Source organism: Fringilla coelebs (genome assembly GCF_963513975.1).
Source record: "Fringilla coelebs genome assembly, chromosome: 1".
Classification (NCBI taxonomy): Eukaryota; Metazoa; Chordata; class Aves; order Passeriformes; family Fringillidae; genus Fringilla; species Fringilla coelebs.
Window position 1 is genome coordinate 22,367,709 of NC_140028.1, and position 15,044 is coordinate 22,382,752.

Genomic DNA, 15,044 nt, shown 5'->3' on the forward strand with positions numbered 1-15,044 from the left:
GGTTTTTGCAGGCTTCCTGGTCCTATTCCAAGTACATAGAAGCCTTGGAGCAGGAAAGAATACTCATCAAAAGGCAAGAAGATCTGCAGAAAACCTCATCATCATCATCACTCCCTGCAGGTTATTAACCAAGCTCTGTAGTTTAGCAGGACAAGCTTAGAGCATAGGTGAAATTCTTGCAGTACAAGGACTTTGCTTGCTCTTCTTCTAAATTGTGTACAGAAATCTCTGCCTCTCTTTTGCTGTCTGTAGGGGAGTTGCTCTCTGTGCTGTACTCATGAGTGGTTTATTTTCTAAGAAGGAAAAAGTAAAAGTTGCAGGGTATCTTTGCACTGCCTTTACAGTACAGGTCCTGCTGCAGAGAGGAATAAAACCATTTCTTCATTCTGCAGTGACATGGCAATCACATACACATTTCACCTCTCTGGCTTCTTGTGCTTCATCAGCTTACATTCAAGCAGATACTGAAACCTCTCTCTCACAGTCTGTCAGTATATTTTTGGAGGATGTGGGAAGCATTGCTTCATCCTTGCTTCAGCTGTGAATATCCTTGTAGGTCTTTGCCAAGGATATGATGACCTGTTTATTTATTAAAAATATCCATTTAGTAGTAGGGCTAGCAATAGCACTATGTAATATTCAGTTCCTTCAGTTTCACATAATTTTAATTTTTTTTCCATATGCAGGTTCCTTCTTTATGTCCTCCTTGAAGCCTGAAAGTTTTGTAAAAGCCACCATTCCTCCAAAGCCGAAATTCTGAATCTTCCCAAGAAGCACGAAGTGAGTACCAGACTGACACCAAGTGTGCTTTGAAACGTGAATTCTTAAAAGCTAGTTTTCCTGCTGCCAGTGCTGATGCTCATTAGTAGCAAGTTATCCTGCTGCAAATCATGTTTAACTGAAGCTGTACAGCCTTCATATGAAAACAAACTTATTTTTCACGTCAGCCATGGTTAGCGGATCTAATGTTGATCAGATGAAATTTTGTTGCAAAATGGCAGTCTAAAATTAGGTTATCTAAGCTTTCCAGTTAAGATTTTTTAAATAGGAACATGAGATGACTGGAGAAATCTCAGACCCTCTGAAGTTACTGTCAAGAACCTGACACAGAACTAACAATAGATCACCTCTGCCAAAGCCAATTAAATACTAGACTGAGAGAAAGAAGTGGGACATCAAAAAAAATTGATAAAGACAGAAAACCAAATTTTGCTTCAAAGCTTAAATTCCTAGAAGGAAGAATCCTCTAGAGGTTTGGTTTTTTTGGTATTTTTAAGCCTATGTTGAAATTAGGTAGACTTAAAAAAGTTAATAGGATTTGGAATATTGCTGCTTTCCTTCTCTGCTCCTCCTTCCTCTTTTAATTCTGTACTTGGCACTGCTATTTTAGGCAATTTACGTGTCCTGCCCTCACTAGTCCTCCTAAAATTTCAAGTGCCTGAAAAGAATCTTCCTGTGGCAGCATTTTCTGAAAATGACTTCAGAGAAAACTGCAGCATTCCTTGGTCTTCCATTCTCTTTCTGCCCTCTTACCATGTTCTACAGTTGCAGTTAAAATAACCCATCCACCTGGGGCCTCCTGCACCTTGCAGGTGTGTATTCCACACATCTTTGTCTTCTCACCACTGTTCTGCTCCCCGTGGAGTCCTGGTGCAGAGCCTCTGCTCCTGCTCTGTGGCTGAGAAACCTCCAGCCGGGCCCACAGGGCACCTGCCCGCCTTGCTCCAGCCCAGCCCAGCCCAGCCCAGCCCAGCCCAGCCCAGCCCAGCCCAGCCCAGCCCAGCCCAGCCCAGCCATCTCTGGCTGCTCTGGCTATTCCAGACTGGAGAAGTGCATTCCTGCCAGGCAGCAGGCTGTGGTACAGACTAACACAATGAGAAAATTGAGGTCCTGTGAGGTTTCTCCCACCAGGTTCAGTTGCAGCCCACTCCCTAATGCCTCTGGAAATTTGCCTGCCAGCTATCTTATAGTGATCTGCCCACTCTGCTGGTAGGGTGAGACAGCTACACAAGGCCATGAATGCTCTTGATGGGGCATCTTCCCTCCACTTTGAAACAGAGCAGGTCACACCTGGTCTGTTGGAGATAAGTGGCAAGGCTGGCAGCAGGAGGCCTGTGAGAAAGGCCAGGGCTGCCATGTGCTGGGCACAGCCTGTCCCAGTTGCCTCCAATGGACCCATCACAGGACTTGGCTGATCCCTCAGCCAAGACGGTGGCATCTTGGGGAAACACATTTCAGAAAGAGCAAAGAAAGCCAGAGAGTGGAGGAAGAAATGAAAGGAGTGATAAACAACAGAGGGAACACCAAGGGCAGAGGTGAAGGTGTAAGAGGAAGAGGTTAAGGAGAAAGTTGAGGAGGAGGAGGAGGAGGAGGAGGTGCTCTGTAGTGGAGCAGATATTCCCTGCAGCCTGTGGAGGATCGATGCTGCAGCAGAGGAAAATAGTGAGTAGGAAGAAGGAACTTCCCAGTGCCTCACCAAAGGGACAGAGTGCAACCAGTGGTGGTTACAAGGATGGGAGGAGAGGTGCTTGGAGGGAACTTGAACCTGGGAAACATGGAGGAAAAGTGTTTTCTCTAAGTGTGTAAATGTTCTTATTTTCTTTCCCTCTCTCCCTCACTACCTGAATCAGTAATGATTTATTCTAATTTGCAATAAATTGATTTCCCCAATTTGAGCTGATGCATTTATTGAAGAACTGTTCTGATTATTCCAAGTGGCTGAACACAGCAATGACATTTTGTTACCTTTTCAGGCCCATTAAAATCTCTCTGAGGAAGGGAATCCAGAGACATCCAATGGAGGTAGCCAGGAGACACAAATATAATGTGCTTGCAAGGTTTGTTCTTACAATTCCAGAGCAAAGATGATGACTTGGAATATTATCAAGAACCAGGGGATCAAGGGTAAAAAATAAACATCTTCCAATGTGTTCCATTTCAACCTGATTGTGACACTGGCTCTTGTGTTCATAACTTAATAATACACCTTGAGGCTCAAATGGCAGTAGGATTCCACTGAAGTATGCATGGTGCAAACTACTAGGTAGTCTCCATCTTAAACATCTTATAATCAAACCCAGTTCTTCAGTGCCTGATCTAATGAATAAGTAAAGCACTGCCTTGAACTGACAGCCCTGAAGCAGGGTGTTTTGGGACACTGTGCTCTCACTATGCAATTCATACAACTTCTGTTCATCAAGGATAACTCATGAGTTATTGTAAAGGCAAATGCTCTTGTTGTTTCCTCCCAGTTCTGTCTGATTCCTGCTCCAAAGTTCCCCTTCTGTCTCATTTCTGAGTTTTGATCCACAAGAAAGCCTTAAAATCAATCAGGACACAGATGGGATTGGGACCTTCTATACAATATCATTAATCCCAAGGCATTACTCAACAGAGGGTTGCTCTTGTGTAGCTCTCCCTACTTCTAAGAAGTTTTAAAAAGACTTGGGGCACAGTTGATGTGGGGACTAAGGACCAAGGATTAATTGAGAAATTAAAAGGGAGCAGGGGAAGAATTAACTACTAGGCAAGAGACAGGATGATACTAGACCTCTCCACATTCTTCAGACCTCTTTAAAAACCAGTCCCCAACCACAAAGCTGTTGGCTCCATTCTCCCCCACATGTGTGTAACGCATGTAAAAGAAAGGCTGATCAGCAAGCTGTTCCTGAGGATTAGCCCTGAGTTAGGGACGGGACTGTCTCCTGCTGGAGACAGGCTGGCAGGGAAGAAATACACTTTCTTCTATGGATGTAGTTGCCCTGATCATATATTCTCACAGAAGGAGGAAGGGAGATCATTGGTTCAGTTCCTGCTTTGCCCATGGTTCAGAGTTAGCTTCATGCTTGTCTGCACTCGTTGTGTTTGAGTTACCTGAAAAATATGGTTTTGGTGGAAGCTAAAAGGGAGTAAAACACAAAATTCTTTCCCTGGTTTTTATGTTTTCCTAAATTTCACAAATGCAGTAAGCTTTAATGTTCACTACATCTGAGGAGGTTGGAATGCAGCATCTTGTAGTGAGCAAAGCACATGTGGTACTGTGTGGCCTACCGCTCATTAATGTGAAAGGCAGAGAAGAATCATGAAGTGCCATAAATGTAGTGATGAATGTCACCCTAAAAAGCACATGGAAGGCCACCTTCTACTGCTGTGGTCAGTGCAGTGCACGCAACCAAATGCTGGAGCATGGCAGGCTGTTTGTGTTGCTGTATTCTTGCCTTCATGGAAATTTGAGGCAGTTAAATAATGTGCAGACATTGCTTATCTTATACTTGTAGTTCTGACATGATTAACACTTCGATTACTTAAAAATTAAAAATATTATCCAGATATTTGTTACAAATGATAAAACTCCTAGTGAATGTTCTAGCCTTGCAAATAGTGAACAAAAATTTACCAGCAAATTTACCTCATGCAAAAAACTGACTGTCCCAGACAGTTGTGTTGACTAATACCATACATGTTAATGAAACTTAAAAAGAAGTACTTAATTAGTGAATATAATTTTTCAAACTGGCCCGATTCACTCCAAGTCCTGCAAACTGAAGTTTACTCTCAATCTAGTTTGCTGTTCTGTCTCCGTGGTAGCTGAAACATCTGGGTGTATATAGACACACGTGCTCTGTTTTAGTGCCAAGGCCATGTCTTCAGTACACAGCTGAGAAGGATCACATGTATCAGTAATGCTAGAACTACATGGCGTATCATTCTTTTCATTTTATGTGTCAATTTTACAGAAATACTGGGCAATTGAACAGAGAATACATTAAGAGACCCCTTAAATTTCTGGGTTACTGGATCTAATCTAATGCAATGGCAGATACCCTAGAATTGCTATTTGGTGATACACCAGAAATGGAATAGTGGTTTAAGTCTCATCCCAAGGGACCAGTTCCAGCAGGGAGTCTGAGTACTGACTAAGCATTACTGCTCTGAATGGTGATTCTAGATAAGTTCAGAACACTTGTACTGCTCTTGTCTTTTTGTCTTGCTCTTGAGATCTTTTCTCTCACAGGTTGCTGATTTACCACCTATGTGAGCTCAGCAGTTTTAAAGATCTAGAAAAGGTTTTCTCAACAACCCTAGCACCTCTCCCTTCAGACACTTAAAATTTATTCTGTGTTTATTTTGAGTACTTATACTTTGTGACACTCAGAAGTCTCTACAGCAGAACAACAGTTCTCTGGGAAGTTTGCTGTTACAGACAATAAAACCAATTCTTTTTTCCAGAAACTTGCAAACCTAGAAAACTTCTGGATAGATGTATGCTCTAGTGGTGTTAAAGTACACAATGCAATCATTCAGGCTTACTTTTGATGTTTATTCCCAATTAATGGACTATAATAGTAGAACGATTAATTTGGATTTTTTAAAGATGTAATTTAAATTCATAAATATTTACATTAAGATGCTATTACTGTGTATTTCACTTTTTTCTTATCAGACCTGACATGTTTGTTTAAGCAATTTATAATTTTTGAGAGTGCAGTCCCGAAACTGCTCATTCAAATACTTTTGCCATTAACACAAGCTGTGATTTTGTGCTTCAGAAGGAGCTTTATGCATTTTGCTTTGACTTCTCTTCTGCTGCTGCATGACATAAAATCTCAGACCATGAGATGAATTCCTGAAACTACATAGTGCTGCATTATGTTACTGAGGTGCACACTTCTGTCAGTTCACAAGAGTGGTAGTAGCCATGACCAGGCCATTTAAAAAGGGCAAAATGCTTTTTCCTTTGAGTCTGTGCAAGGCTGCTCTGCCATTGCCTCTACACTCTTCATGATCCCTTTTTAATGGCTATTTCTTTAAGTCCTGTTAATGGGGAACTGTCTTAGACCACAAACCATGGGTACTTTTGACTCCTTCAAGGTGTGAAAATCTGGTTTTTAGTAATCAGATATTGAGACCAGCAATGGGGAGAGGTGTTTTGCAGATACAGTAGTGGTGGAGCAGACCCAGTTTCTCTTATATACAGTATGGGGTGGCCAAAGCCAGACTGATTTGTGCCACACCTTCTACATCATTTACATGAGAAGAATAAATGTGATTCACTTTGCAAACATGTTTGACTTAAAAAAGAGAAACGTGCAGTAATGAAATCTACAGATAAAAGCATCAATGAACTGGATATCTCTATCGATTTGAGCCCCTCAGTTTCCTGCTGTTGAGAGCACTGAAAAATGGCAGGTGCTCCTTCATTGCTCCTTCTGTGCCTTTAGCCCAATTCAGTGTTCCAGGTACATTTTCCATCCTCTACCTCTTCTGTGCTTGTGAAATGGCCAGCCCTAGTCCCAACCAACACCATTGCTCTAGTCAAAAATGTTGACTTTAGCATGTGTGTGTAAAAAGGACTGAAGAGAGAACAGATGTTTCAAAGTTCTGTCCCAAACGTGGAAAAGAAAACCCTTAAATTATTTATGTTTCTAATATTAAATGCTGGGTCAAACTAATCACTGTGAAGCTGTATGTGGCCAGTTGAGCTGCAATAATCTGGCTTAAATTTGACCTATTTAAACTGTCCCCTTACATTCAACTGCTGATTTTTGTTACTGCCTTTTTTTAGAAATGTTTTTAGCCAGCCATTGTGAATCATGTCTGAATACAGCTAAGATGGTGTTAACTAGTATTTTTTTTAAGCTTATGGAACATGGTTGGTTTTAATACATTCAATAGTTGCTGTAAAAATGTTAGGGAAAGACAGGTTTGAACAAAAATTTTAGCTCTGGAGCTGTACTTACAGTTCAAACCCACCTAATTTTGAGCACTCCCAGGATTTCAGGGAGTTATAATTCACATCTGTGTTTCTAACTCCTTCATGCATGATTGTCTGAATGTGCGCTTTTGGAACAGGTCCATGTCTAATAGGCTAAATTGTAGTTCCCAAATCAGAAGCCACATGGTACTGCTACATAGTTTTCTTTTATTTTCCCCTCTTATAATGTAGCCTTCAAAAAATGTTCTGTCAGTCCCAGCAAATGGCATTATTACAAAACACCGAAGTCTACACTTTCTATCTACCTGCCACAGAACGCACACCTTTTTATTTCTACAATGATTTAGTAAAGCATTTGCACAATGACCACAGTGGACACTCCTCTGTCAAGTAATTATGCAGGACTCACTAAGTTGTCCTAGGGTAAGGATACTTAAGGTAGAGATGAGAGTCTCTTAATACTCATAGAGTCAAGCTAATTTTTATGTCAAGCACAGGCTTTATTTACTTGGATTTTCCTCTATTTCTCTACTAATTCAAATATTTTAGTTTCGTGGTAACATATGTGAAAGTGTTGACAACAGCTTTGCTTATTCCACATGTTAATTATGTATTTGCTCAGAATATGCTGATGAACTGTGTGCATTTCTCACGTTAAGATTTCATTTCATGTCAAAGGAAAAATGGGAATGTAGTAAGTGGATTTGTGCTTTTAATTTTAGATATTTCTTTTTGCTCTCAAACTATCTTGTACAATTCCTCTGTACCGCATGTATTTGAAAATATTTTGTTGGCAAGAAGTTAAAGAAGAAAGTAATACTTGCTTCTTAGAATAGGATTTCTGAACAAAGCAAAGCAATTTTGCCATTAATGAGACAGTTAAATGAAACAAATGACACGGCAAGCAAGAAAAAGACCACAGCATCACACTCAAGGAATGCACAGGCACACAATAGCTTATGCAATATTCCCCATCTGACTAAGTGAGTAAATACAGAGATTTCCCTGGAATTATGCACTACAATAGGCCATGGTGACTACAGCTCAGTAAATGCAACCAACAAGCTTATAGCATTCTTAGTAGTTTTCATCCATAGGCACAACACAATGGATTTCATCCCAGCTGCAAGACCCAACCCAGCTCTGGGTTTGTAAACCCCAGACTCTGATTGGCTTGGATACCACTCATTCCTGAAAATGGTACTTTGGGAATTGAATCTATCACATCTCTAGAATAATTTACACCCTTACACCCTTACAGTTTTGTATGTGCATATGCATGTATAGGTGCATATACATATACATATATATATATATTTACACACACACAGAGTTCAACAAATGCATACCTTCTTCAGTAAACTCTTTTACCATCATAATTGCATAGGGCTTAAGTTATGTGTATATATATATTTTTTTCTAATACAATATTTCAAACATTTTCTTCTGTGTTATTTTTTTGAAATTAAAGTCTTTGTTTCATTACAATGTTTGTGTCTGTAGTGACTTGCATTTGAGAAACAGAGCCATTACACTTGCTTTGTTGAGGAATATGGCTCCTTCCAGAGGTCTGCATGGCTGCTGAAAAGAGAAATAAATGCATTTTTGGGGCATTTGATTTCTTCTAGAAAGCATATGCAGGAAAAAAATTAACTTTTGCTGTGTTTCTTCTCCCAGATGAGAAAGTAATTAACAGCATGTGTTGGGCTATTCACTAAAGACTACAATAAATTATTTACTATTTTCAAGCTAATGAAGTGAGTGCTTGATCTAAAAAAGGAGAGTGTGTATGATTATGTTCATTTTCCAGTTATGACTTTCGAGTTCAAAGATCATCTTAACTCCTGGCTGCCTGATTCTGTAATTTGTTGAATGTATTGAAACTTGTTCTCTTAATTCATGTCTCCAGAGATGCTCAGCACCTGGCAATAGTAGGCCTTCAGAAAGCTGTCCAAAGGACAAAAACAGTGATTTTTTTTTTTTTTTTTTGAGTGAAACACCAGAAAAGCACAGCTTTGTCACTGGAGTTCCACATGAAAGTATATTAAAAAATTACAAACCAAAACAAAGAAATACATAGGCTTAGTTGGGCTTGCCAAGGTAATGTAGTACTAATCAAAGATTGTGCTCTGAGACAACAGTTAAGCATTGGAAACAAACTTCCCAGAGAGCTTTTGGTATCCTTATTGTCATCAGAGGGGCTCTAAAAACAGATAAGGTATGCACATCTGCCAGGAATGACTAAGTATGTTCAGACCCATACTGGGGCAGGAGTGAGTAGATGAACCCTTGAGGGACTCATGTTCTCTGAATCCATATTCAGGTTGTTCTGAAGGCAAAAGCTTAGCCTCTGCTAAGGAATCTTATGAGAGTCAAGGGCTGTGACACTTCATTTGCTCTGCACCCGAAACTCCCACTGAAGCCAATTATTCAATCTAGTTTAACAAAGACCACAGCTTCTCTGGCTGTGCAATTGTTGGTAACCATCAACAAACTGATTCATCTACAATTGGGCCAAATGTTACAAAATCTGTTTCTGCGTTCTTGTTTGTACCTCCATCATAAGATTACACCAAAATTAAAGCATGCAGTACTTGAACTAACTTCAAAGGCTGAGCTTGCACTTCTAGCTAGTTCAGCCTTTTTATTGGTTCATGTTTTCCATTTGGCTTCAACATCCTGTTCCTTACTGATGCCCTTCTAGAGTTTCATTTACAAATATTATGTCCCTGGTTAGTGAGCCATGCTAATTAATACTGTGGTGGGGGCTATGGATTATAGAAATCTCATGCCTCCTGCTTGGAAAAACACAGCAATTTTTCCAGACGTTTACATGTAATGCCGTATTGAACATGGCCAAATTTGTTTCAGGAAAATGTATCCTGAAGTCATTTAACCAAAATATATTTAAGGTTGCTTATACTGTTATCTATTGCCAGTTTTGTTAATCATGAAGCTCAAAAGTTTCAATGCAGTAGAAAACTGAGACCCATAATAATTTCCTAATTAGATTATTTCAAACAAAACAGTAAAGTTAAAACAGGCTGGTTTAAGTATAGATATTTTAAAAAGTTTATGCCAATAACAAGTTAAAAAAACATGAACAGATGATTTGACTACTTTCTAGGAGCCTCACATGCCTGAGTGTGCCTCATCTTTCAAACCTGGGACCATAATCTGAGATGGATTTTAGCTCATCTGCAGATTTTGTAGTCAGAAACTCCCCGACTCTGGGGACTTAAAATATTCCCAAGGTTATGATTATAAAGAAAATCTATTATATCTGGAATACCATCAAATATCAAATAGAAATCATGAAGACTTTGCAAAACATAGCAATTCTAAATTGGTAGATTTTTCCAATAACAAAATAAATGAAAGCAATGGCATTTCTTTAGGAAGAATATTTGGCTAGACCCGGTAATGTAATTGGAAACAATGAATAAATTTTCAGGCTCACAATTAATTCACCAGATCAAAAAGAGGTCAAGAAATACATAATCTCTGGGGTACTTTTTATTTTACTTTTGGTTTTTAATTGTGTTCATGAACTCTCTTTTCATAAATGGATATGATTTGATTGATGTGACTGCACTATGATGATACAAGTCACAACAAATCTGAGACACCCTTCACTGCTTCTAGACTCTCATTTCAGAAATGAAAAGTTGCCAACATCTCGTAACATTTACCATGTCATCACCTCAGTGTGAATTAAAACAGACTAAAATGAGATTTTCAGAAATCTATGAGTAAAAAGTCTAAAAATTGCCACAGGAACCAATTGCAAAGTGATCTTTATATATAACCTGGGCCAATATTTTTCTGTCAGAATGCGCTCTGTATTGTACTAGGTAAATGGAAAAAACAGCAAAGATATCCCTAGGTTAAATCCTACTGTTGCAAATTTTTAGACATCACCCTTGCAGGGTGCTGGCCCCAGCCTGAGCAAGGCCCCTTCTCTCTGTGCAGCTCACTCCTCCAAGAGGAGCAGGCTTAGCCAAGAGCTGCCCAAGCAAGTACCTTGACCCTAACCAAGGAAGGTGCAAATGTAATGCCTTGTGGAGAGTGAGTCTGATCTTCTATTTGAAGGAGGCTTTCCCACTTCACAGCCCCTGTTTTACACCCATAGGGAAGTCTGTCATTTTCTGTGAGAATTAGTTCCTTGAGCAAAATTGTAGCTGAGTCAACAGCAGCAGTTGGCCACCTCCTGCTTTCCTGGAGGTCTGATGTTCACTGGTCACATCTGGGAAAAACAGAAGCTAGCAAAGGGTCTGGCCTAAACTCTAATAATGTATGAAGAACACTCCTTCTTTCAATGGCTTTGGATTACTGAAGAGTACCATGTGACTCTTCTGCTCAGACTGAGAACAACACATCCACAATCAAGGAGGGGAGCACTGGCAAATGTACCAGGTGCACGTAGGGACTCACCAGGATTGCTGGGCATGTCATGCGAGCGTTGTCTGCCATGTAAGAGTTTCTGTATGGTAGATGATGTTTGCAGCTAGAGGATTTTGCCTTGTGTGAAACTAAACCATGTCACACCACGTGAACCAAAGTGTGCTTTGAACAGGAGTGTGAAAACTTGGCCTTTTGTCCTCATGTTGTGGTCTTTGCTTTCATTTTTTAAGGGAGTAACTTTGCTCCTGTGCTGTTCTTATTGTGGACACTTTCTGGAGCTGGACGCAGACTAGGAATGCTTGTGGCCCACGTTGGGTGGGCTATCACTGAGATGGGCCTGTAGAGACTGAATTACATGCAATGATTTTATGTGTTGACTGGTTAAATTTTAGGTTGGAGTACTTGTCTGTAAAGGTGGTTCAACATATTCCTGGAAAAACAAGGATGAGGAATGAGAAAACTTTCTCAGAGTAAGGCACCCCTACTCAAATACAGAGGAGTTAAGGAACAGTATAAAAATGTTTCTTTGATGACTTTATTTCCATTGCAGACAAGCTACATAACATGTAAAACCACAAAAGACAGAAGAATCTTGGCATCGTTTAAAGGACTTTGAACAAGAACAGGGACTGGAAGGAGGTGTTTCTTGTGGGTGTGGTTTTGTTTTTTTCTAAGAAATCAGATGATAATGTAGAACATAATGGCAATGAATAACGAAGTTACACTTGCCCAAGTTAAACTTCTCTGTTAGAATGACACATATAGTGTTCTATTTCTTTAAAAGCCCAGTTTATCTGACCAAGGGTCTCCTGTAGCTGAAACAGTGTATTTGTTTCAGATAGACCCCCCCAAACCTGGAGAACCTCAGAGGGGGAACCAAAATCCAGAAAACAAAGTGTCACATGAATGTTAATGTCACAGCTCTGAAACCTGAGGTGTTTTCTGCTTCTGGGTCTGAATACACACATTAGCCATGTCTTGACTACAAGTTGGAAACTTGGGAAATAGCTCCTTTTTTTTAAGAGGATAACTCATAATGGTACCAAACATAGGATCATTTGCATAATTCTTTCACTATTTCATGTGTATTCAATATACAAAATCTGTCTCTTTACAAGTGGAATAAAACTTAAGAAATCACTTTTTTTGAGATTCTTCTATTTCAGAAACTTGCATAAAATCAACAAAGGCTTGTGAAATCCCTGTCTGCTCCATTTATTGTGATTTGAAATTTCCTCCTTTGTTTATACTGCTCTTTTGGAAGTACAAAGATATTTTTCTTCCCCCTACTAATTTCGACTATTTCCATTTAGGAATCATTGATTCACCCTCATTTTTTTGTACAGCTGCCATTCCAATTCTGTTTAAAAAACTTGTTGTGACACCATATCTTCGTTCCACAGCATGATTACTGGATGTAGACACAGCTGTGGGAAGAGGGTATTTGATCAGTTAATTCTGGCACAGAAAGGGGAGGATGAGCCCAAATGCATGCATTTTCATATGTGGCACATAGCGTTGTTTGCCTTCTGTTTCTTTTGTGATGGGTAGATTTTATATTAAACTATTTGGGACTGCATCTGGCTCAGGGGATTGCTGATGTCCCATGTGATCTTTTTCCAGTAGATTTTTGGTTCTAATTTGATCCAAATTATGATTATCTAAAGACTTTTTGTGGCATATGCAAAATCACTTGATTGTCACAGTCCTGTTCCTAGCTGGCGTCAGTCCACACCACAGAAAGTACAGTCCTGAGTATCGCAGCTGGTGCTCTTTGTGGAAAAGACAAGGATTCACTGACTAAATTTTCTCTCACTAAAGTCAGAAGTAAATTTTACTTTCAATTCTGGTGCAGCACAAGCAAAAAATGATTTAGCACTAATGCTTTCCTTCACTCTTCAAAAGATGATCCCTTTCAAGGACACAATGGAAAAGTGTAAACTGCTGCTGGCTCTACAGTATTTTCGAGAGGAAAAAAAAAGGACTGGAGATTCTACTTCAATAGCTGTGACGCCTTTTCAGTGAACAATCCTAACATTTGTGTCCCAAAGACACTGGAGCAGGTGTCAGGACCCCCCAGGGAAGGACTGGACTGGGAAGGAAACAACTGCTCTTGTTTCGGTATCTCTGTATATGCCTTCCTGTTTTCAGAAGGTTTATTTACTTTCCTGCATTTGGGTGCATGGGTTCCACTCAGGTCCAAACCACACTTAGCCCTATAATCCACTCAGAAACTGGTGTGACAGGAAGCCACTCTGTCCATTGACCTAATGGAGCTGTTTGTCCCTGCTCTCCTTCCACAGCTCTTGCTCTAATTATTCTCCATCCTTTTTTTATCTCTTATTTGCACAGTCCTGAACTGCCCTTTACACAGAACAATAAGGAGTTGGCTGTATATTCCACAGTAATGACATCAAAGGATGATAACAATTAGCACTTCATTTAGCAATTTAACTATAACACAAAGATGCCTAGCCAGCAATATCTCAGGCACATGGAGAAACTGGCCACACAGAAAAGAATTTAATGACCTGGCCAGCCATGAAGGAAGCTATTGAAAACAGCAATCAAGATTTTTTTATTTATAGACCTAGTTCCATCCACCAAAATATTCTGTCTCCACAAGACTGATGTTTACAGGAAAATTACTCATATCTTATCTGTGATGACAGTAGCCCTGAAACCTGCCATACTTTTATTCCAATTACTTTTGAATTGTATTTTTCATGAGGGCAAGTTCAGTAGGGAATTTCTTTCTTATATCTAATGTTAACCTGCCATCCTTCAGTTTAAAGCCATTACCCCATCCTGTCACTATATGTCCAATGTTAAAAGTCCCTCTCCAGATTTCTTGTAAGCCCCCTTTAGGCACTGTAAGGTTGCTCTAAGATCTTCTCAGATTCTTCTCTAGGCTGAACAACCCCAAATTCTCTCCAAAGAAGACAAGGAGGTGTTCCAGCCCTCTAATTATCTTTGTGGGCCTCCTCTGGGCTCACTCCAACAGGTCCATTCTTTCGTGTGCTGGGGCTCCAGAGCTAGATGCAGTGCTCCAGAGCTGGACACAGCACTCCAGGTGGGGTCTCACCAGAGCAGAGTAGGAGGGCAAAATCATCTCCCTCAACCTGCTGGCCATTCTGCTTTTGATGCAGCCCAGGATAGGGTTGGTTTTCTGGGCTGTGAGCACACATTGCTGCCTCATGGGGAGCTTCTTGTCCATCAACACTCGCAAGTGTCCCTTCTTATTTCCTGCCCAGCCTGTATTCATGTTTGGGATTGCCTCAGCCCAGGTGCTGGATCTGGCACTTGGCCTTGCTGAACTTCATGAAGTTTGCACAGCCTCACCTCTCAAGCCTGTCCAGATCCCTCTGGATGGCATCCCTTCCCTCCAGCGTGCTGACCACACCACACAGCTTGGAGTGGACAGTGCTGAGGGTGCACTTGATCCCACTGTCCATGCCATCAACAAAGACATTAAACAATGCTGGTCCCAAGGTGAGGAGCACCACTTGTCACTGGTCTACACTGGAACATTGAGCTCTTGACCACAACTCTTCGAGCGCAATCATACAGCCAATTCCTTTGTTCCTCATTCACCAAGTGGTTCATCCACCAAATCCATACCTCTCTAGTTTAGAGACATGGATGTCACGCAGGACGGTGTCACATACTTCACACAAGACCAAGCAGGTGACATCAGTCACTCATCCCTCATCCACCACTGCTGGAACCCTGTTATAGGAGGCCACCAAATCTGCACAATTTGCCCTTGGTGATTCATCGTGCCATTCTTTCTGCATGACATCAGTAACATTTGGGGTTTTTGTGTTAATCCACATGGGAAAAACTCTTAGACAGACATTCTTCATTTTAGTCTCAACTATTGTAACAAACTTTTCTTCAGTTTGAGAGAATGTTGTCCAAATTG

General features: G+C 40.4%; 1 protein-coding gene across 1 annotated transcript in view; it reads left to right on the plus strand.

The window, feature by feature from the left end:
- Window positions 1-760, plus strand: part of RGS22 (regulator of G protein signaling 22) — a gene marked incomplete at both ends in the record, with an annotated part of 57,921 nt that extends 57,161 nt beyond the window's left edge. Inside the window, 2 exons of the mRNA XM_084201923.1 lie at window positions 12-120; window positions 687-760. Of these exons, the coding sequence (XP_084058049.1) occupies window positions 12-120; window positions 687-760 (183 nt within the window). The remainder of the gene's footprint in view (window positions 1-11; window positions 121-686) is intronic.
- Between the last annotated feature and the right edge of the window lie 14,284 nt (window positions 761-15,044).